This window comes from Salvelinus alpinus, chromosome 4, assembly GCF_045679555.1.
Source record: "Salvelinus alpinus chromosome 4, SLU_Salpinus.1, whole genome shotgun sequence".
NCBI lineage: Eukaryota > Metazoa > Chordata > Actinopteri > Salmoniformes > Salmonidae > Salvelinus > Salvelinus alpinus.
In genome coordinates this window covers 51780887-51804806 of record NC_092089.1, presented here as the reverse complement: position 1 = coordinate 51804806, position 23920 = coordinate 51780887, and the positions used below count along the sequence as shown (strand labels likewise).

Below are 23920 nucleotides of genomic sequence, written 5' to 3'. Positions count from 1 at the left end.
CCCCCTCGTGTTGTATTCTGGGAAATATACCCCTCCCAGGTACACTAGTACCCCTATAATGAAATCGAAACTACTGAATTAAATATACAATTTAGAATAATGTAAAGCTACAAAAGCAATCATTTGATTTGTAATTAAATTCCAAACAAACTTTTTCCATTTGCTTGCTAAATGGGAAAGAAACATGAAATCGCCAAACCACAACTGTTTGAGATACTTTCATATATAAAATGATCCACGGTTTTGCCTTCACAAAACAGCACAATTTTCTTTTCTTTAAATAAACTGGTAAATATACATACATTAAAAATGGTCAGTTTACTACAGCTACTGACAGAATATTAGCTGTGCATCAACAGCTTACAGGTTAAACATTGCTTGTCAAAACATAGTTGATTTCAAATCAAAGGAGAGTAGGCCTAAACAATTTGACTGACTGGATATATACAAAGAGCCATCTATATGAATAGGAACTGTTTACAAATACTGAGCTGTACATTAAACTAAAATAGTGTCTAAATGACACAGCAGGAGCACCCTCTTCTATTCAGGAGAGGTCCTGGACTAGGAAATGCTGAAAGAACTCTTGGGTCTTCCTCTTCTCTGCAAGGTCCTGCTTCGTGGGTGACCTCAGTAGCAAGGCAGCAAAAATGGTGGCTGTGAGGGATGACACAGGGCACAATGTCAATAACATAATAATTACTAACTGGCACTTGATGTAAGATTAAATAGGTTTGCTTTTTTATTATGCATCATACATTTTTTATAAAAAAATAGAACACTGAAAAAGGAACCAAATCCAGAATCTGACCCAGCATTATTACAGCCAATATCGTAGCTATAGCTAGTATTGTATTACTAGGCTATATTTTCAACTAAGTAAATAAATGATAACTGATTGCCCTAAGGTGAAAAAGTAAAAAAAATACATATGCACAGTATCACAGCACAGAAAGACTATTATGGCCTTTGGAATAGGCATTTTATTTCAGGCATTTTATCGCAACAATCCCTGGTCCTATTGTTTTATTGCTTCATTGCATATTGTGACACATATGGAAACCACCAAATAGGAAAGCTTGTTACGGCTTCTGATCTTAAACTTGCACTGCTCGACTTTGCAAACATTGAACCTCTTGGGTACTGGTCAAGAAGACCATGACGTTTAATTTTAACCCTTTCAAAACACATTCAGTCAATTGTTTGTGTGTTTGATAAGAATGCAAAATGTGTTACACATTTTTCCATTTCACCTTACCTAAAATATTGACATCCAGGCTATTGTGTGTAGAATGCTTCAACAACTCGCGGAGAAAAGCCGCTATATAGTTAAACACGTTTTTATGGCACTGAGGTAACAAGGATACAACCTGAGGATGAAGAAAAACATCACTCAATACCATAGACAAGTTAAAACACCCCAACATGATAGAAAGTCACAGCCAATTTCCCACAACTGGGTTGGGTTCATTACAGCACACAACAGAAAAAATGTTTTTTATTATTTTTATTTTAAGTAAAATTGTTAGTCCCTCCCTATTTCAGAACATTTGAAGCCTAATGAACAAGACCTAGTACAGTAGACAATCATTACATACAGAATATCCTACTATAGGGCACTGAGAAAAGTAATGTCTACTTTAAAGAGTGAGTTGAATTGGTACTGACCTTTTTACACTGACTGGTGTTGGAGCAGCACTCCAGGCACTGCTGGTACAGGGAGAAGGGGACCACAGGCTCAGGGAGGGCATCGAGGAAGAGGAGCAGTGCTTCTGCCACAGAGTGGTTACTGCCAGCTAGGGGTCAACATGGGTCAAGGGGCATCAACCATTAAAAAAAATACAGAGTAGACACTAAGTCTCAATTTATCCAGGGTTGTGTCCATTAAGGCTCAAAATGGAAAACTTTTACAAAAGAAAATGAAATAAGCGTTTCTTGTTGGACATGTCCAGGTAGTCCTTCCCTGTTTCAAGCAATTTTTCTTCCGTTTAATGCCTAATGAACACAATCCAGGTGTATATCAGTTGTTAAGGATACGGAGCAAGTCTGGCATGCCAGTGTCAAGACAATCCCTTATCGCCACAAATTCACTGTGGAGCCCAGGTTGTTGAAATAGTTCCCCCTAGAAATAGAGGCAAAAGGTTATAGAGTTGTACTGTAAACACAACTTCTAAGCACACAGAAAGGTAGCTGGCAAAAGGAGCAGCATTTCAACTGATCAGGGATTGGTAGAACTGTATTCATGTCAATATTGTAGAGTATTATGCATTTCACTTTTTTAATTAATCAACTAATACATATATTTATTTGGCCCTTAACATTCAGACAGAGCCAGGTTTTACAAAAAAGTGAACCGGGCATCAAAGACAAAACCGTTCTGTTGAGTCATTCCAGCCTGTTGGTGGTTGCTAGAGACAAATAGAATGTTTCCAAACGTTCCTATTTTCAATCCGCTGGGTTGCTGTGGTGAAAGAGACATATGTCTGCACACAGCTGGGAGGATGCCAAAAGCTGCCCAACTCACTTTGAATTCTTTGAGGCTGTGCAACTAACTGCGAAAGGGGAGGTAAGTAGACAAAAGGTACTAGCCAACATCCTTGAAAACTAGTGTATTGTCAAGAAACTAATCCCTGATTCCGACCCGAGCTGTACTGGTTCAGATTTTTTTCTTCTCACATTCTCCCTCCCAGGCAGCAACAACTATTGTGGAGGCATAGTACAGCTCAGGGCCAGTACAGCTCAGGGCCCATTTTCCCAATATTATATATTTATTTATTTAACTATGCAAGTCAGTTAAGAACAAATTCTTATTTACAATGACGGCCTACATGTAAATCTTCAATCTTACCTTAACATTAGAATTATTCCACAATACTGACAACAGACCAGCTCCTAGAGAGATATCACCTTATGGCTGCAAATATTGAGGCAGCATATTCTAATCCTTACCCTATAATCACAGATTCATTTGGCACATCATTGCGCACGTTACAAATCATGAAATATATTGAGGCAGTGCAGTCTATCAATAGAACTCAATTGACTGAACATTCAATTGATTTCAATATGTTTGAAATATTAAGGGCTATATAGCCTATAGGTCTACTGTAGGCCTATTTATTATTTAATGCAATCATCTCAGTTTTCATTTGATGCATCTTTTTATCTTTTTCTTGTTCAATTGTAAAGACATTGGCAACTTTGTATTTGTAGTCAACTTCGTTCTGAAATTATCGGCGGTCACAGAGAGACAGATAAACAGCTTGATTCAATGTGTAGCGGAGATCTGTGTATAAAGTGAGGGGCAAAAAAAGCATCCAATGACGCACCTAGCGGTTCTAGGTTTGGCTCAGTAGTGCGAAAATGGTAAAAGATTTCGGTGAGTCCTGACCTGTTTAGGAGCATTACGATATAGGTGGTCCACCATCTGCCATATCTCTTTAGGGATATCCAGGGGCTTATCGATGATTAAGGTTCTGGTCTCATCACCTGACGACATCTTTAGAAAGAAGACAAAAACAAAAAAAGACATTTTAGTGAAATGGGTTTAAATCCTGGACCTAACCTTTCTTGAACAACATGTCATTAGAGAACAATGTGTTGTAGCTATTTATGCTGCCTGTATTAATAACTAGCGAGCCATAGATTTAAAAAATACAAATATTTAAAAAAAGGGTGAGACATCTTTGGTCTTCTTTATTCTCAGAATCATTCATCTTTTCATCTGGTCAATTTTAGAATAACACTGATTGAAGATCAAACAAAAAAGCAGAGGTTTCTGGAGAGGGTTGCTCTAGCGTACACAACAGCATGCTGTTTTGCAACACTAATGACCCAGTGGATATTCCCCCCTGGCAACAGTGTGTTCTGGGCCAATGGGTGATTTGATTCCCTGTTTGGAAACCCACTTCAGACACAAAATCTCCTATTTGGTTCACACAGCGCAAAAAACAGTTTCTGTTTTTACAAAAGATGTAGGCTTCGTAAGACAAAAAGGAAATGGTGGGGGCTATAGAGAAATGTTTACGAACAGAATTTCACTTTAGCTTCTATGTTTAGTGCAAATGTGTCTAGTCTCTTGTCTCAATGAATTGGGGGAATTTTGACTGCAGCTAGTTCAAGATTTGCACTTCCTGGTCATTTTTAGATAACTGAAAACAAAATCATACAAAAATTATGAGCAGGACAGAATCCCCCCAGAGCACTTTCACTTTTAATTATTTTTATTCTGGGCAAGGCTTTTCATATGAAACAGCCTTGAAGAGGGGGACATTTCCAGGCCACGGTCAGCTGATTCTTCACCCTTCTCCCAACGTGTGCACTTGCATACTCCATATTTCACAATGGTGGAAACTCCCTTCAGCCAATGCTTAGGTTACACCAATATAATACTTTTAAATCCACGATGGAGAATGTACCAGACCACTGCACACTTTTGGAGAAGTGTGAAGAATGGGAAAGCAGCCTTCAGAGTCAGACTGCACCTGGATCGTATTCACTCAGACCATGAATTTGTTCAATAAGAAACGCACATTTTTATTTTCCAGTGCAAAATATATATACAATAATGAACACACTCCTTGCTGGCTATACTGAACTCACCAGCTCCCGGATGGTCTCCAGGGGCATTTCCTGGATGGGGTCCCTCAGTTGGCACAGGGTCTGGATGGACGAGCCGAAGCAGCTGGGCAGGTAGTTGCCCGACACAGAGAGAAAGTAGTCCTTTCCCCGCTCCAGGTGGAGCACCAGGATGTCCTCGATTTGCTGGCGGCCTGCGTTGAGCTCCGTGGCGGTGGAGCGGTTCACAAACACCTCCAGGTCGATGTCCACGTTGCCGCCTTGGTGAACAGTACATGGACGGGATCAGGTATAATTCAATGATTTATCAATGGAGGAACATTTCAGAAAAGCACCAATTCCTGATTATCAATTCCCTGAGACACAGAAGAACAGGGTTGTGTTCATTTGGGATCAAATGAAAGAAAACTCCACTGACAAACTGAAGGAGGGACTACTTGGACATGTCCAATAAGAAACACAAATTATTCAGTTTGAAAATGTTTTCTGTTGCGTGACCTAATGAACATGATCATGCTCTATGTAAATGTGCTGTGTTGGAAACTTGTTGACGAACCACAAGCAAAGGATGTACTGTACACTAAGCATTACTAACTGCACATGAATGTGTGAAGGGAACCCTATTCATTTATAGCTGCATCACTACATTGACAATTTCAGAACTAAATGAGACAAACGGTAAAAAACAAACTATCAGCAAGACCCAGAGAGGCAAAGAGCACTGAGGCACATCCACCACTCCTTCCATCCTAAGCCTTGAGATATCGCCATTATTTACAAGTCTCTCGTGCTAGACAGATCTGAAATAGCTTCCCTTCCATCAAACACTGAGTTGAGAAAATGCCTCTATCAATTGCAGTCACAGGGAAAACTCAAATCTATCATTCACTCAGAACAGAGCTATGATCTCTCGCTTCATATGTCATAGAGCTCATGACATTATGTCTAACATAGCGGGGAGGCCAGGTGTTTATATAAATTAATATCCATTCCTGAAATATAAGTCTTAGGCCCTGTTCCAATACTTCAGAAATGCCTTCCGACCTTCCTTGAAGTACTCACTGATCTGAATTAGTTAGGTTGAAGAACGTAATGGGGTGGCAACCTTGCTTTCACCCAGCCAAACTCTAGATCTGGGGCTGTATGTATCAGATGTTTTAGAGTAGGAGTGATAATGTAGGATCAGTTTTACATTTGAGATCACAATAAATTGGATTACAAGGACAGGGGGGGTACCGGATCCTAGATGAGCACTTCTACTCTGACATATTTGATACACACCTTAAACAAGTGCTGACCTCAAGAAAACGCGGAAGAAAGAATAGGGCCATAAGTCCTGCTATACTCACCCTGGGCGATGAAGCCCTTGGCCGGGTTGGCGGTGAGCCAGGGCTTGCAGTAGGTGGGCTCATCCAGCTTCTGGATGAACTCAAACTGGCACGGGACCTGCCCGTCGTTGTGGAGGGTCAGAGTCTCTGCCTGGTGCTGCATGAACTTCACATCTTTGAAGTGAAACTGGGGAGGGAGAGTGATTTGGATTAGGTTTCACAGGTAGGGAGTAGGGGTGTGAAAATCACAGCGTTGATTACAGAAATGATTACAGTTGATATCCAGCCATTGTCAATGGTAGGGGATGTCGGCTTCAATATCCTAAATGGCATATCTAGAATCAGACTACAAGATGTCATGTCGAAAAACCGTGACGGCCCTGATGGAGAAATTGCACAATAATTGCTCTGCAAGTGCAAGTACAAAGCGCATGCTCTCAAACACCATACGTGGCATTAACAACAGATTGTTGGACATGTATGAACACGCTGTCATACATCACCGTCTGGTAGGGTTTCCTCTAGTTAACACAGTCAAAATTGGCTATAGCGTAAAAATTCATGAAAACCTAACGTAAGGTTAGGATTAGACTAAGGTTAGCAATGTGGTTAGGGTTAGGTTTAAAATCACATTTTAAGAAGATCAATTGTAGAAATAGGCTGGCTTTATTACTTTGTGGCTGTGGTAACTAGTGACGACCAGTATGTAGGAATTGCAGGCCTGCAGTAGATTGAACTGCATTGACCCCTAGCGGTTATACACAGAACCACATCTGAATTGTGAAATCACGTCATTTGAAGTTTAAATGTTAAGGGAAAAAATGTAAATTTGTACATGTAGCACAGACGTTTTCCCTAAATTTTACTCCTGTTCGTAAAGAGCAGAGCTCATATGATAAGCGTTGTTCACAAGGTTCTGCTACTGTCAATGTTCACTGATAATGTTGTATTGTGCATTGTGAAAGACCAGAGAAATGTTAACATATTCTTCATCAATAACAATTCACAGTAGAATCACTTAACTCTTGACCACTCACCTCTCGCCTGGACAGCGTTACGGACGGAATGCACTCGTTCTCCATCTTGTCCAGCGAGCGCACAATTTCCTCAAATGTCTTTTTGTAAGACTCTTCGTTCACCAGCTTGATCTGAAGAAACAGCAGAGAAGGGAGGTTAAAACACAGATGAATAGGGGAAACTAGATGCATATCATTAGTTAAACATTTTAAAAAATGCCATGCAACAGAACATCTAGAATTAGAATCCAAATACTTGTCATGAATGGATAAATTAAATGCTCAAAAGCACAATTCTAAAAGTTGTCTGAACTCTAATTATATGGCTCTGGGGGAAACTCAGACTGGTCACAAGGATACATTTTTAAAAATTAAATAAAAAAACACTTCCACAAGGGAATTCCCATATTTGGTCAAGATGAAACTCTTCCCATCACCTTGCTTGCTCTGCCCCATAGTGTGACTAAGATTGTTCAGATGGGCCTTTTACAATCTTGGGTTATCTATAAGAATCTTTGGTTATGACCACCAGGCTAAACCAACCAAAACCGCATGGTCTCTAAGAGGTCAAAGGACAGATGGTGGAAACTAATTCTCACCCCCATCACCAGCAGGGAGCTGACTGGCTTGTGGTCGCTGGTCTTAAGGTCCATGTGACTCTGGTAGTGCAGCTGCCGCACATTCTTGCCTCGCCACAGGATCCGATCGCACCACGCCGGCACGCGACACTTTTCACTGAGGGCCGTGAAACATGAAACTTTAAGACATTTCGGAGACAGATTCCACGCAATAAGATATTTAAGAGTTTTGTAACACTTTATTCTACAGCTATAACGCTTTAAAACATATTATAAGAATGTATGAGCCTTTGTAATGCATTATAATCAGGCTTATAATATATTCTGTCTCCCTATCTATCAATATTCCAACTCAAAACGTCTTAGGCTCATTATGCGACAACCATAAGACCACCATTATAAGGGGTTCATACATGTTCTTACGATGCATTATAAATGGCATTATAATGCAATATGTCTGCAGGCTTTTAGTAAAGTGTTATTGTTTTCTCCATTGCCTTTATAGATAATACTAGACATTTAGAGAGGAGAAGTTACCTTGTGTCCCATTGGTCAGAGCCAGTGTCGTATTTGTAAGTGGGCAGGAAGCCGATTTCTCCCTCCACAAAGCCCACGAAAACAGCCTTCTCATCGATCTGCCTCTTCAGCTGAGGACCACAGAGCCACCACAAGACATCATGACAATTACCACACTCATCATGTTGTAATGTGACTGGCACTGAACACAGAGATTAGCAGTCTTATTCATTAGGGCATATTGTAGCAAAACGTTTTGCAACGGAAAATTTGTGTTTCTGATTGGACAATTTCAGGTAGTACCTCCCTGTTTCAGATCAGTTGTCTTCAGTTAGGAGCCTAATAAATAAGACCATGGGAACAATGTTGTGGAACATTCAGATATTACAAAGAACAAACCTGCCTGTCTGACAAGTAGAGTAAGGAATCATGTCAGCTATATTCATGACATTTCTATCTGCAATGTTCTACAACATTTGCCTACTGAACGCACCCTAGAAGTAGACATTTAAATGGCTTGAAGTTAAGCGGCTTGAGATTACCTACCTGGTCATAACTGTGCAGCGTTTCAAAATCCTTCTTGGCGATTAAGTCCTTCACATTGTCGATGTCAAGGTCACTTAGCCTGTAGTTGAGATCTCCCAGCCATAGGACCACACTGTAAGCAAGGAAAAGATGATGCATTGAGAATATGGAAAATCATAGAAATATAACTACTCTTCTATAATTATATTTCAATACGGAAAACGGTGGCTTTGCATGTGGTTCTAGAACTCATCCCACTCTACAACTGCATCAAAACACTGCATTCATTTCAAATGTTCACCTAAGCCATTATAAAGTTATGTGAAATTGGCAAGGTGCACTGGTCTTGTGATCAAAGGTTTACATAATACATTCGCTATTTTGTTCCCTTGAGAAAATGTCACCATGCCGGAATAAATACAAAGCATGGTGTACCACCACAACTACCAAATCCAGGGTCCTGTTCATTAGGCACAAAATAACAAACAAAAACAACAGACTGAAAAGGCAGGGATTATCTGGACTCGTCCAATAAGAACCTCATTTTTGTTTTCCTTTGCAAAATATTATCAATGTGTGCCCTAATGAATACGACCCAAAACATATCCAATAAGAAACGCTCATTTAAATGTTTTGGCCTTAATGAACACAACCCTGAAAAGTGGAAATACTGCTTTGTACTAAAGACTTGTTCATACTTGTGCTTCATGATGGTGAGTGGGGCCAGCGCGGGGTCCTGCTGGCGGAAAAGCAGCCTACTGCAGATGTCCTTGTAGTCCTGGTTGCGCCTTTCGTACTCCTCGATGTGGGCGGCCAGGTGGGAGTTGACCACACAGATGTCAGAGTTGTGGAAGCGGAAGCGGATAGCCACAGCACCTTTGTTTCCCTGAGGAGAGAGGTTTGTAAAACATTTTATATTATGTGCCCTTACAGAACAAACCATTTCCCTGCTGCGTCATGAAAAGTAGTACAAGCAGTACGGTTTCAGAACAAGCTTTGTTATCTAGCAGTGGATACGATCACATGCAACTTCAAATACAACTAGTGCAAGTTATTAACAAACACGGAATCAGATGGTTATTGTCAACAACATTACAGATGTCAGATGATTGGTTAGCTAGCAAGCCTGTGAGGCAAGGTAAAATATCACAAACGGAGCTAGATAAAGATAGAAGAATAATCAACTTGTTGAACATAGCTATAGCCATCAGTCTTGTGTGTTTTCACGGTCATCACTCACTCACTGTTAAGTTTGTCAAGGTCCGACTTTAGCGTTAGCTATCCTGCTACAGAGCTTGTAGGTACCGGGATGCGCTCGCATCACCCGAACTTGACATCTGTTTGTATACAAAAAATAGCTCTATGAACAATAGGAATTCCAATGTGTTTTCCAAACATACCTGGGTTCCAAGTCTGGTGTATTTGAGGCTACAAATGTGAGAAACACTGGTTTTCTAAACTCTGGTTAAAGCCGAGTTTGGAGGTAGAACGGTGCAATATAACTCCTTATCCAACTGTAAAATGGAAGCTAAATGAAACTAGTGGACGCCAGCCAACCTCCTGCTCTAAACTGCCAAGACTGCTAAGCAATTGATTACAGACCGCTTAGCGGCCAAGGATATGTACTCCTACTATACCCTCACTGGACACACACACACACCACCTACCATTCTACCCATGATGCCGGTGCCCACGGTCTCTGCCTCCATCTCAGAGATGTGCTTGGCGTGCTCATTCCTCACATAAAACAGCAGCATGATGCCCACCAGACGAACCAGTTTCACCTGAAGGGATACACAGGGGTCATAGGTCACAGACAGAACAATACACTGGTCAAGCATTTGCTATTAGCCTGATCCTGGATGTGTTTGTGCTGTTTACGAAACACCTAAGGTTGTTCAGGTAGTGTTAGCGGAAGGGGTAAACAATAGAGATCTGGTCAGGAGGACCGCAGTGAAGTGGCATACAGGACAATGCAATATTGTTCATGCCAATACTGCAGGAGCAAAAATGCTAAATTGCTAACAGTCAGATTGTTCCACATTCAATCCTGTCAAGGATATAAACCGAAGTAGGATATAACCCAACATTACCATATTAATATTAATGTGAAACCAGCCATTTCACAGATTCCCTATGCCATGTCAATTACGAAGCAACCAAGTGAGCTAAATTCACACCAGTGACAGAGGACTGACAAATGACACGCCATCATACTGGGTGGTTGAGGGAGAAAATCTTTACAAGCCTTTTAAAAGAGGAAGAAGCAGTTTAGCTTGAGTCTGCAATTTATAAAAAGGGGAAATAGGTCTAGATAAAAAGAAGATTGAAAAAGAGAAGCTCATGTACAAGCTTTCACCAGGTTAACAAATCCACACTTTACAGTATAAAGGGAAGCAAATAAGTCATTACAACATTGTACCACTTTGCTTTGGAAACATCTGTAGTACAGCGACACTCAATTGTACCAACTGTGACTACATGCATCCTTCCTTCCTCACTGACTTGAGGTAATCACTGACATGCATGTGCTCGGATAAGCGAAAGGAATATTAGCACCCCACTTCTTTTACCAATCCAACCCTCCCATATCGGTGATTATTCTATTTTAAGGAAGGAAGGATGCGTTTTTGGCGTATTCAAACATGGCCTTAGTTATAAAAAAGAAACATGCATGTAACCTTCCCCACAGTCACTTTAGGGTGATTTCTCCCTTTCTCTGCTGTCTATCACAGCCTCCTGGGTTTCAGCCAATCAGTGTGCCCGAATGGACAAAGCAAAGTGGTATGATGTTGTAATGACTTATTCAAAACTGTAATATCTTATGCTTCACGGAGAAGTGGCTGAACGACGACACCATCAACATACAGCTGGCTGGTTATACGCTGCACCAGCAGGATAGAACAGCGGCGTCTGGTAAGACAAGGGGCGGTGGACTATGTATTTTTGTAAATAACAGCTGGTGCACGATATCTAAGTCTCAAGCTATTGTCTCGCCTGAGGTAGAGTATCTCATGATAAACTGTAGACCACACTACCTACCTAGAGTGTTTTCATCTGTATTTTTCGTAGCTGTTTACATACCACCACAGTCAGAGGCTGGCACTAAGACAGCATTGAATAAGCTGTATTCCGCCATAAGCAAGAAAACGCTCACCCAGAAGTGGCGCTCCTAGTGCCGGGGACTTTAATGCAGGGAAACTTAAATCTGTTTTACCAAATTTCTACCAGCATGTTATTTGTGCAACCAGAAAAAAAAAAAAAAAAATCTGGACTATCTTTACTCCACACAGAGACGCATACAAAGTAGAGGTCAACCGATTTTTCAAAGCCGATACCGATTATTGGTGTACCAAAAAAAGCCAATACCGATTAAATCGGACGATTTATTTATTTATATACATTTGTAATAATGACAATTACAACAATACTGAATGAAAACTTGTATTTTAACTTAATATAATACATAAATAAAATCTATTTAGTCTCAAATAAATAATGAAACATGTTCAATTTGGTTTAAATAATGCAAAAACACAGTGTTGGAGAAGAAAGTAAAAGTGCAATATGTGCCATGTAAAAAAGCTAACGTTTAAGTTCCTTGCTCAGAACATGAGAACATATGAAAGCTGGTGGTTCAATATTCCCAGTTAATAAGTTTCAGGTTGTAGTTAATATAGGAATTATGATGCGCCGACTACTTCTCTCTATACCATTTGTATTTCATATACCTTTGACTATTGGATGTTCTTATAGGCACTTTAGGATTGCCAGCCTAATCTCGGGAGTTGATAGGCTTGAAGTCATAAACAGCGCTGTGCCTCAACCATTGCTAAGAGCTGATGGCATACGCAGTAAAGCGCTGTTTGAATGAATGCTTACGAGGCTGCTGCTGCCTACCACCGCTCAGTCAGACTGCTCTATAAAATCATAGACTTAATTATAATAAACAGAAATACGAGCCTTTGGTAATTAATATGGTCAAATCCGGAAACTATCATTTTGAAAACAAAACGTTTATTCTTTCAGTGAAATACGGAACTGTTCTGTATTTTATCGAACGGGTGGCAACCCTAAGTCTGAAGGTTGTGCAATGTAACAGCAATATTTAATGTTATGTCATAATTATGTAAAATTCTGGCAAATTAGTTAACAGTTCGCAACGAGCCAGGTGGCCCAAACTGAACGCAAGAGAAGTGACACAATTTCCCTAGTTAATATTGCCTGCTAACATGAATTTCTTTTAACTAAATATGCAGGTTTAAAAAAATATACTTCTCTGTATTGATTTTAAGAAAGGCATTGATGTTTATGGTTAGGTACATTTGTGAAATGATTGTGCTTTTGTGAAATCATCACCCGTTTGGCGAAGTTGAAGTAGGCTGTGAATCGATGATAAATTAACAGGCATTAACATTAACATTGATTATATGCAACACAGGACAAACTACTTAACTACACATGGCTGATGATATTACTAGGTTAACTAGTGATTACGTGAAGATATCTTATAAAAAAACAAAGTTTAACGCTAGCTAGCAACTTACCGTGGCTCCTAGCAGCCACATGGTCCTTATGACGCTGCACTCGCATAACAGGTGGTCAGCCTGCCACGCAGTTTCCTCGTGGATTGGATTGTAATCGGCCATAATCGGCATCCAAAAAGGCCGATTACCGATTGTTATGAAAACTCGAAATCGGCCATGCCGATTAATCGGTCGACCTCGCCCCTGCCCTCATTTGGCAAGTCTGACCATAATTCTATCCTCCTGATTCCTGCTTACAAGCTCAAATTAAAGCAGGAATCACCAGTGAATAGATCAATAAAAAAAAGTGGTCAGATGAGTCAGATGCTAAGCTACAGGACTGTTTTGCTAGCACAGACTGGAATATCTTCCGGGATTCCTCCGATGGCATTGAGGAGTACACCACATCAGTCATTGGCTTCATCAATAAGTGCATTGATGACGTCGTCCCCACAGTGACCATACGTACATACCCCAACCAGAAGCCATGGATTACAGGCAACATCCGCACTGAGCTAAAGGGTAGAGCTGCCGCTTTCAAGGAGCGGGACTCTAACCCGGATGCTGATAAGAAATCGCACTACGGCCTCCGACGAGCCATCAAACAGGCAAAGTGTCAATACAGGACTAAGATCGAATCGTACTACACAGGCTCCGACGTTCGTCGGATGTGGCAGGGCTTGCAAACCATTACAGACTACAAAATTGTGTAGTTTAGAGTAATTATCGTAATTACCGAGGTTAGCTAGTCAGCTATTTTCGTCCTAGTCAACACTGCTAGCTAGCCAGCAGCTAGCAGCTAGCCAACGTCTACCGTCTACCGAATAGCAGCACTGTAGAAACTATTACATTAGTTTCTACATTACAACGGAACGACTTGATTAGTGTAGTGTTAGCTAGCTACATAGTTGTCTTTGCTGTCTTTGTATCCAAGATAATTGTGTAGTTTAGAGTAATTGTCAAGATTACCTAGCCAGTTACCGAGGCTACCTAGCCAGCTACACTTTCAAACTAAGTCAACAACGCAGCCACTGCTAGCTAGCCTACTCCACCAGCCAGCAGCACTGTATCATTTTAGTCAATAAGATTTTTTGCAACGTAAGCTTAACTTTCTGAACATTCGAGACGTGTAGTCCACTTGTCATTCCAATCTCCTTTGCATTAGCGTAGCCTCTTCTGTAGCCTGTCAACTATGTGTCTGTCTATCCCTCTTCTCTCCTCTCTGCACAGACCATACAAACGCTTCACACCGCGTGGCCGCCGCCACTCTAACCTGGTGGTCCCAGCGCGCACGACCCACGTGGAGTTCCAGGTCTCCGGCAGCCTCTGGAACGGCCGATCTGCGGCCAACAAGGCAGAGTTCATCTCAGCCTATGCTTCCCTCCAGTCCCTCGACTTCTTGGCACTGACGGAAACATGGATTACCACAGATAACACTGCTACTCCTACTGCTCTCTCCTCGTCTGCCCACGTGTTCTCGCACACCCCGAGAGCTTCTGGTCAGCGGGGTGGTGGCACTGGGATCCTCATCTCTCCCAAGTGGACATTCTCTCTCTCTCCCCTGACCCATCTGTCTATCGCCTCCTTTGAATTCCATGCTGTCACAGTTACCAGCCCTTTCAAGCTTAACATCCTTATCATTTATCGCCCCCCAGGTTCACTTGGAGAGTTCATCAATGAGCTTGACGCCTTGATAAGTTCCTTTCCTGAGGATGGCTCACCTCTCACAGTTCTGGGTGACTTGAACCTCCCCACGTCTACCTTTGACTCATTCCTCTCTGCCTCCTTCTTTCCACTCCTCTCCTGACCTCACCCTCTCACCTTCCCCCCCTACTCACAAGGCAGGCAATACGCTTGACCTCATCTTTACTAGATGCTGTTCTTCCACTAATCTCATTGCAACTCCCCTCCAAGTCTCCGACCACTACCTTGTATCCTTTTCCCTCTCGCTCTCATCCAACACTTCCCACACTGCCCCTACTCGGATGGTATCGCGCCGTCCCAACCTTCGCTCTCTCTCCCCCGCTACTCTCTCCTCTTCCATCCTATCATCTCTTCCCTCTGCTCAAACCTTCTCCAACCTATCTCCTGATTCTGCCTCCTCAACCCTCCTCTCCTCCCTTTCTGCATCCTTTAACTCTCTATGTCCCCTATCCTCCAGGCCGGCTCGGTCCTCCCCTCCTGCTCCGTGGCTCGACGACTCATTGCGAGCTCACAGAACAGGGCTCCGGGCAGCCGAGCGGAAATGGAGGAAAACTCGCCTCCCTGCGGACCTGGCATCCTTTCACTCCCTCCTCTCTACATTCTCCTCTTCTGTCTCTGCTGCTAAAGCCAATTTCTACCACTCTAAATTCCAAGCATCTGCCTCTAACACTAGGAAGCTCTTTGCCACCTTCTCCTCCCTCCTGAATCCTCCTCCCCCTCCCCCCTCCTCCTCCCTCTCTGCGGATGACTTCGTCAACCATTTTGAAAAGAAGGTCGACGACATCCGATCCTCGTTTGCTAAGTCAAACGACACCGCTGGTTCTGCTCACACTGCCCTACCCTGTGCTTTGACCTCTTTCTCCCCTCTCTCTCCAGATGAAATCTCGCGTCTTGTGACGGCCGGCCGGCCGCCCAACAACCTGCCCGCTTGACCCTATCCCCTCCTCTCTTCTCCAGGCCATTTCCGGAGACCTTCTCCCTTACCTCACCTCGCTCATCAACTCATCCTTGACCGCTGGCTACGTCCCTTCCGCCTTCAAGAGAGCGAGAGTTGCACCCCTGCTGAAAAAACCTACACTCGATCCCTCCGATGTCAACAACTACAGACCAGTATCCCTTCTTTCTTTTCTCTCAAACTCTTGAACGTGCCGTCCTTGGCCAGCTCTCCTGCTATCTCTCTCAGAATGACCTTCTTGATCCAAATCAGTCAGGTTTCAAGACTAGTCATTCAACTGAGACTGCTCTTCTCTGTGTCACGGAGGCGCTCCGCACTGCTAAAGCTAACTCTCTCTCCTCTGCTCTCATCCTTCTAGACCTATCGGCTGCCTTTGACACAGTGAACCATCAGATCCTCCTCTCCACCCTCTCCGAGTTGGGCATCTCCGGCGCGGCCCACGCTTGGATTGCGTCCTACCTGACAGGTCGCTCCTACCAGGTGGCGTGGCGAGAATCTGTCTCCGCACCACGTGCTCTCACCACTGGTGTCCCCCAGGGCTCTGTTCTAGGCCCTCTCCTATTCTCGCTATACACCAAGTCACTTGGCTCTGTCATATCCTCACATGGTCTCTCCTATCATTGCTATGCAGACGACACACAATTAATCTTCTCCTTTCCCCCTTCTGATAACCAGGTGGCGAATCGCATCTCTGCATGTCTGGCAGACATATCAGTGTGGATGACGGATCACCACCTCAAGCTGAACCTCGGCAAGACGGAGCTGCTCTTCCTCCCGGGGAAGGACTGCCCGTTCCATGATCTTGCCATCACGCTTGACAACTCCATTGTGTCCTCCTCCCAGAGTGCTAAGAACCTTGGCGTGATCCTGGACAACACGCTGTCGTTCTCAACTAACATCAAGGCGATGACCCGTTCCTGTAGGTTCATGCTCTACAACATTCGCAGAGTACGACCCTGCCTCACACAGGAAGCGGCGCAGGTCCTAATCCAGGCACTTGTCATCTCCCGTCTGGACTACTGCAACTCGCTGTTGGCTGGGCTCCCTGCCTGTGCCATTAAACCCCTACAACTCATCCAGAACGCCGCAGCCCGTCTGGTGTTCAACCTTCCCAAGTTCTCTCACGTCACCCCGCTCCTCCGCTCTCTCCACTGGCTTCCAGTTGAAGCTCGCATCCGCTACAAGACCATGGTGCTTGCCTACGGAGCTGTGAGGGGAACGGCACCTCCGTACCTTCAGGCTCTGATCAGGCCCTACACCCAAACAAGGGCACTGCGTTCATCCACCTCTGGCCTGCTCGCCTCCCTACCTCTGAGGAAGTACAGCTCCCGCTCAGCCCAGTCAAAACTGTTCGCTGCTCTGGCACCCCAATGGTGGAACAAACTCCCCCACGACGCCAGGTCAGCGGAGTCAATCACCACCTTCCGGAAACACCTGAAACACCACCTCTTTAAGGAATACCTAGGATAGGATAAAGTAATCCTTCTAACCCCCCCCCCCCCCCGCCCCTTAAAAGAGTTAGATGCACTATTGTAAAGTGGTTGTTCCACTGGATATCATAAGGTGAATGCACCAACTTGTAAGTCGCTCTGGAGAAGAGCGTCTGCTAAATGACTTAAATGTAAAAATGTAAATGTAAAAGGGAAGCACAGCCGAGAGCTTCCCAGTGACACAAGCCTACCAGACGAGCTTAACTACTTCTATGCTCGCTTCGAGGAAAATAACACTGAAACATGCATGAGAGCACCAGCTGTTCTGGAAGACTGTGTGATCACGCTCTCCGCAGCCGATGTGAGTAAGACCTTTAAACAGGTCAACATTCACAAGGCCGCAGAGCCAGACGGATTACCAGGATGTGTAATGCGAGCATGCGCAGACCAACTCTCCCTGTCCAAGTCCATAATACCAACATTTTTTAAGCAGACCACCATAGTGCCTGTGCCCAAGAACACTATGGAAACCTGCCTAAATGACAACCCACTCACATCTGTAGCCATGAAGTGCTTCGAAAGGCTGGTTATGGATCACATCAACACCATTATACCAGAAACCCTAGACCCACTCCAATATGCATACCGCCCCTACAGATCCACATCCGCAATCTCTATTGCACTCCACACTGCCCTTTCTCACCTGGACAAAAGGAACACCGATGTGAGAATGATATTCATTGATTACAGCTCAGCGTTCAACACCATAGTGCCCTCAAAGCTCATCAATAAGCTAAGGACCCTGGGACTAAACACCTCCCTCTGGATCCTGGATGTCCTGACGGGCCGCCCCCAGGTGGTAAAGGTAGGTAACAACACATCCGCCACGCTGATCCTCAACACAGGGGCCCCTCATGGGTGCGTGGTCAGTCCCCTCCTGTACTCCCTGTTCACTGATGACTGCACAGCCAGGCACGACTCCAAACACCATCATTAAGTTCACCAATGACACAACAGTGGTAGGCCTGTTCACCAACAACGACGAGACAGCCTATAGGGAGGAGGTCAGAGACCTGGCCGTGTGGTGCCAGGACAACAACCTCTCTCTCAACGTGATCAAGACAAAGGAGAAGATTGTGGACGACAGGAAAAAGAGGGCCCGAGCACGCCCCCATTCTCATCGACAGGGCAGTAGTGGAGCAGGTTGAGAGCTTCAAGTTCCTTGTTGTCCACATCACCAACACACTAACATGGTCCAAGCACAGCAAGACAGTCGTGCAGAGGGCACGTCAAAACCTATTCCCCCTCAGGAGACTGAAAAGATCTGGCATGGGTCCTTAGATCCTCAAAAAAGGTTCAACAGCTGCACCATCGAGAGCATCCTGATTGGTTGCATCACTGCTTGGTAAGGCAACTGCTCGGCCTCCGACCGCAAGGCACTACAGAGGGTATTGCGAACGGCCCAGTACATCACTGGGGCCAAGCTTCCTGCCATCCAGGATCTCTATACCAGGCGGTGTCAGAGGAAGGCCCAAAAAATTGTCAGACTCCAGCCACCCTAGTCATAAACTGTTCTCTCTGCTACCGCACGGCAAGCGGTACCGGAGCACCGAGTCTAGGTCCAAGAGGCTTCTAAACAGCTTCTACCCCCAAGCCATAAGACTCCTGAACACCTAATCAAATGGCTCCCCAGACTATTTGCATTGCCCACCCCTTTACACCGCTGCTACCCTCTTATCATCTATGCATAGTCACTTTAATTACTCTACCTATATGTTCATATTACCTCAACTAACCGGTTCCCCCACACATTGACTCTATACCGGTACCCCCCTGTATATAGTCTCGCTATTGTTATTTTACTGCTGCTCTTTAATTACTTTTATTTCTTATTCTTATCCGTATTTTGTAAAACGGCATTGTTGGTTAGGGGCTCGTAAGTAAGCAGGTCTACACCTGTTGTATTCGGCGCATGTGACTATTCAAATTTGATTTGACATTTGGACTCTGGCCCCTCCCACTCTAGCTCAGAGTGGTTATCATCTTCAGCCGAAGAGGACGCCAAGTTTGGCTGGGGAACAAGTTTACAGTGTGTTTTCTAGAAGTGTTTGTGCATGCATCAACAATGAAAGTTGGGGCCTTATATTTTTGCCGATGTTTAATGCATGTTACTGAAACCTTGCTAGTGTTGGTTATCTTGTTATATATGTCCATTTGTTCTGTCGCCAGCTGGCAGCATTACCTCCTGCATGTTGTCTAATTACAGAACTGCCAGCCACTGTAACTATTGCATGTTTGAGGCTATTAAGTATTACGTGCATGTTTCAACTACTGTGAGAGAGTATGTTATATTCAAACTAAAGTTGTGGAAGAGTCTAGAAAGCCTGGTGCACCCAAGCATGTTCACTTGATTTACAGCCGTGGCCTAGTAATTAAGCAAAGGGCCCCTTAAAATCAGAGAAGATCTCTATCTGGTTGGAGAGACATGGCCATAAATCCTGACTGTCAGCTAGCCTCATCAGTGATTAGCTCCTCTCTGATATGTATCCTGTAGTAGGCCTACTGTGTTAGCATGCCTAATGTGTGTGTAATGCTACGCTATGTACAGACCTGACAATATTACCCGTTGTTAATTTCCTTTCTTTCATAGAACCACAAGATCATTTGTGTGTGGTAGTGAACTAAAGAATACAACTCTGAATATGGCCACATCTGCCTGGTTCTTGCTGGATCGCCTGTAGTGGGTCAGACTAAAGTAGAGTCAGCATTAAGCCACTATCAGATGAGGGCATCTACAGCAAGACGTTTTTTACATTAGTATTAGGACACACAACCTTGTGGCAGTAGCAAGACTGGGCATGACAAGTGGCCAGTGGTTAACTGAAGGAGAGGGAGGTTCTTACTAAGGCGTACTTGGCGTCTGGATGCAGCCCCTCAGACACAGCCCTCATCCACTCGGTCTCCTTGGGCGTGTCGTTGAAGAAGAAGGCCTCCTTGCTCAGGTCCAGCTCCTGGAACCTGCAACACAGGGTTATGTTCAGTAGGCACGGAACGGAAGAAAACGGGGAGGTACTATCCGAAGGTAACCAATTGATAATCATTTTGGTTTTCTGTTGGTAAACGTTTTGCGACAGTGTACCCTGATTAACACGATCAAGGAGAGCATAAGTCCTCTCTTCTCAACTGACTCTTTATTTATTTAACCAGGAAAAGCCCATTGAGACCCAGAGTCTCTTTTTCAAGGGAGACCTGGCCAAGGCAGCAGCAACAATCAATACATTACAGAATTAAAACATACAACAATACAACAACATAATCCAGCCTAAAAAAAAACATTTACACTCCTCTGTAACAGTCTCCCATCAATATTTTAAATTCAAATGCACTCTTCTACAATTGAAAACCTTGTGTTAAAGATCCTAATTCGCAGATTAGATAAATGTTATTTCATCTGAAACACCACAAGACTAGTCGTGCACACTGGAAAGGAGACGCGATTCATAGAGGTTTGGCTGAATTGGCTCAGTTGCTGCTGTAGCAACTACGACAGTCTTCCCACTCAACACAATCTATGACTTAATTCATCCTCTTGTTGTGGGGTCTCAGACACTGACTGTACCGTCTATGTGGGCTATGGATTTAGAGGGGAAATGATTTGTAATGCCTGGGTGGATGGGACTTACCCCACGCAGTACATGTCAGGGGGAGTGGATGTGGAGCCCAGCCAGGGACGGAGGCTTTCTTTGGGGGTTTGGCCGTTCACATTGTATGTGCCTATGAAGAAACTGAGAGATGGGGGGGTAGAGAGTGAGAGGGGGGAGTGGTAAGTACAAAGTCAGAGAGTGGGAGCAAAGCCTAACACTGCCTAATATAGGCGTAACTGGTGAACTGTGCGGGTGTATTGCAGACATGACCTTAGCAAGCCCCTTCATATGGTGCAATGGGCAACAAGAACCTAAACACTTCACAGAGCTGTGTGTGTGTCCACCACCAGAGGGCATTGTAGTATAAATCACTTGTCGCCATGACACTGTCCATGTTCTGTACAAACCTTCTGCGTCCTAATCATATTTTCTTCCTCCTGAAATGTGTACTTTTTCACTACCATATACCAATCATTTACTTTCATGTTCGTGAAGGGAATTGTACAAGTGGGTGGAGAGATTGGGACAGAACCAAAGCTTGTTATCACCAAGACATTTGTAAAACCCTTTTGCTTAAAAACTGCATTAGAAATGAATTACTATGAGGTTGGATAGTAGTAATTCAAAAGCAACAATTTCCTTCAATATTACATGGAAATGGACAATTCGTCAGTTATAGCTATGACTTGCTTTTTCACAACTCAACACTGACATCCTGTTTAATGCAAAATGTGTCAACCCTGTAGCTTGCGGTACTGACTGTTGTTCTTGATATTTGTGATGAGTCATCGATGTTAGTTTGCATAGTACAAGTTGGATAGCTACAAATACAAAAACTGGGTGGTTCGAGCCCTGAAAGCTGATTGGCTAACAGTCTTGATATCAGACCGTATACCACAGGTACGACAATTAAAAAAGAAATTACTGCTCTAATTACATTGGTAATCAGTTTTTAATAGCAATAAGGCATCTCAGGGGTTTGTGATATATGGCCAATATACCACAGCGTTGCGTAGTGCCTAAGAACAGCCATTAGCCGTGGTATATTGGACATATACCACACCCCCTCTGGCCTTATTGCTGAAATATACCCTTTTCACACTATTGTGCCAACCCAGAGCAAATTGTGGTAGCTGGGATAATTATTTTAACATGGTCCTTTCCAGATGTATAAACAGAACAGCGCAGTACAAGTCGGCTTGGCTTATGAATCAAGCAATATAGTAGCGGGCTAGTCACTGGTCCAGCAATGGTGGATGCCTAACCAGCCCAGCACAGTATAGCTCAGCAACATAAAAAGGATATAAGAATACATGTTCAGTGATGTTGATAGGGACAGAGGCAGGGGGGTTACCTGAAATTCTCCAGGTAGGTGTAGATGTCCTCGTTCTTGAGCAGCTCACAGCGGATGAGGTTGTCGCGCAGGCCAAACTGCGGCATGGCTAGCATTGTGGCTTTGTTGGACGCTGTGTGGCTGGACTGGCGTACCAGGTCATGCCTGCCCTCGCGCTTCAGCTCATCCCAGCCCTCACGCTTCACTTTCCCTTGGCTGCAGGGCCCACAAGATCCAAGTTTTTAGTTGCAATGATTGTGCTATGTGGAGGTTTCAGCTACCTTGGTTGAATGCACTGACGGTAGGTTGCTCTAGATAAGAACATCTTCTAAAGGACCAAATGTGTGTATATAAGATGGTCGGGGTGGGGGCACAGGAGTGTCAGAAATGTAGTTACACCCCTTTACTACTGTATAACATCTCCCACTACATATCTCGTTTCAGACTAAACCAACTAAAGGTATCACAAGAGTGTGTTTGCACTTGGCACCAAGTTCTTTCTTATGCAGAGCTACAGTTAGGCTATCATTATTTAATGTCCAGGATGATGTGTGTTGTGGGTGTTTTTTTTCTTAAGTCATGATGTTCATTAGCCTGGCTGGAAGCTAATGTCGTGAGAGACATTATATAGTGATTCTGTAATAGGGTCAAGGGCCTAATATACCCACAACACAAACATTTCAATGTCGTCATCAATACAGGACAGGGGTTAGAGGGCGAGATGAGAAATCCAATATGGCACACTGGTCTTTTTATCCTTCTTCAAGCACCAAGCCATTTGCATACCACTGTCAGAGAGAGGAGAGTGGTGTTCAGTACTTACCTCTCTGGGCTGGACTCCACTCTGGGGTGCTCCACTCCACTGTTCCCCCTCTTGTTCCCTTCTACTGGGGATCTGCTTGCTGCGTTCAATGAGTTCCCTGTTGAGTGAGTGAGTGAGTGAGTGACAAAGCAAGAATGAGAGAGCAGGAGGGAGTTGAAAGAGAGAAAGACAACAAAAGAGAGTGCGAGAAAGAGCGAGCCAAAAGGAGTTGTAAACCAAGTTAATCAGGTAAATACATTGCCATGTGCCAACACTAATCCTATAAGGCCCCTGGAGCTAGCAATGCAAATGCTTCACCTGTGAAGAATCAAATCAGCTCATGCCTGAAATAGACCACACTAGTCAATAGTGAAGTCGATTTGGTCCTTGCTTACTCGGAAGTACGGAAAATGGACTGAGGCTGTTTTCAAAAGCATTGCATTAGATATAGCATTTTATTATATTCTATAGTGAACAAAAGGAAAACACAACATGTAAAGTGTTTCTCCCATGTTTCATGAGCTGAAATAAAAGATCCCTGAAATGTTCCAAACACACAAAAAGCTTATTTTCTCACAAATGTGTACAAACTTGTTTACATTCCTGTTAGTGAGGGCTTCTTCTTTGCCAGGATAATCCAACCCCTTGAAAGTTTGACACATCAAGAAGCTGATTAAACAGCATGATCATTACACAGGTGCACCTCATGCTGGGGACAATATAAGGCCACTAAAATGTGCAGGTGTCACAACACCATGCCACAGATGTCTCAAGTTGAGGGAACGCGCAAATGACATGCTGACTGCAGGAATGTCCACCAGAGCATTGAATGTTCATTTCTCTACCATAAGCCACCTCCAAACATTGTTTTAGAGAATTTGGCAGTACGTCCAACCGGCCTTACAACCGCAGACCACGTGTAACCACGCCAGCCCAGGACCTCCACATCTGGCTTCTTCACCTGCGGGATCTTCTGAGACTAGCC

At 43.7% G+C, this 23920-nt stretch overlaps 1 protein-coding gene across 4 annotated transcripts in view; it reads right to left on the bottom strand.

Annotated features, from left to right (window-relative positions):
- Positions 1–117: 117 nt before the first annotated feature.
- The window catches only part of LOC139573894 (type II inositol 1,4,5-trisphosphate 5-phosphatase-like), a 34112-nt gene continuing 10309 nt past the window's right edge, over positions 118–23920 (bottom strand). For 3 of the 4 annotated variants that reach the window (XM_071397855.1, XM_071397852.1, XM_071397853.1), the window contains 17 exons: positions 22957–23053; positions 22155–22349; positions 20840–20941; positions 20060–20174; positions 10209–10325; positions 9240–9427; positions 8563–8674; positions 8038–8147; positions 7522–7657; positions 6944–7054; positions 5928–6093; positions 4603–4838; positions 3392–3499; positions 2038–2122; positions 1669–1796; positions 1259–1370; positions 118–657 (listed from right to left, as the gene is read on the bottom strand). In XM_071397855.1, the coding sequence (XP_071253956.1) occupies positions 548–657; positions 1259–1370; positions 1669–1796; positions 2038–2122; positions 3392–3499; positions 4603–4838; positions 5928–6093; positions 6944–7054; positions 7522–7657; positions 8038–8147; positions 8563–8674; positions 9240–9427; positions 10209–10325; positions 20060–20174; positions 20840–20941; positions 22155–22349; positions 22957–23053 (2228 nt within the window). In that variant the 3' untranslated portion in view covers positions 118–547. The remainder of the gene's footprint in view (positions 658–1258; positions 1371–1668; positions 1797–2037; positions 2123–3391; positions 3500–4602; positions 4839–5927; positions 6094–6943; positions 7055–7521; positions 7658–8037; positions 8148–8562; positions 8675–9239; positions 9428–10208; positions 10326–20059; positions 20175–20839; positions 20942–22154; positions 22350–22956; positions 23054–23920) is intronic. The other variant, XR_011674668.1, reaches the window with a different exon arrangement.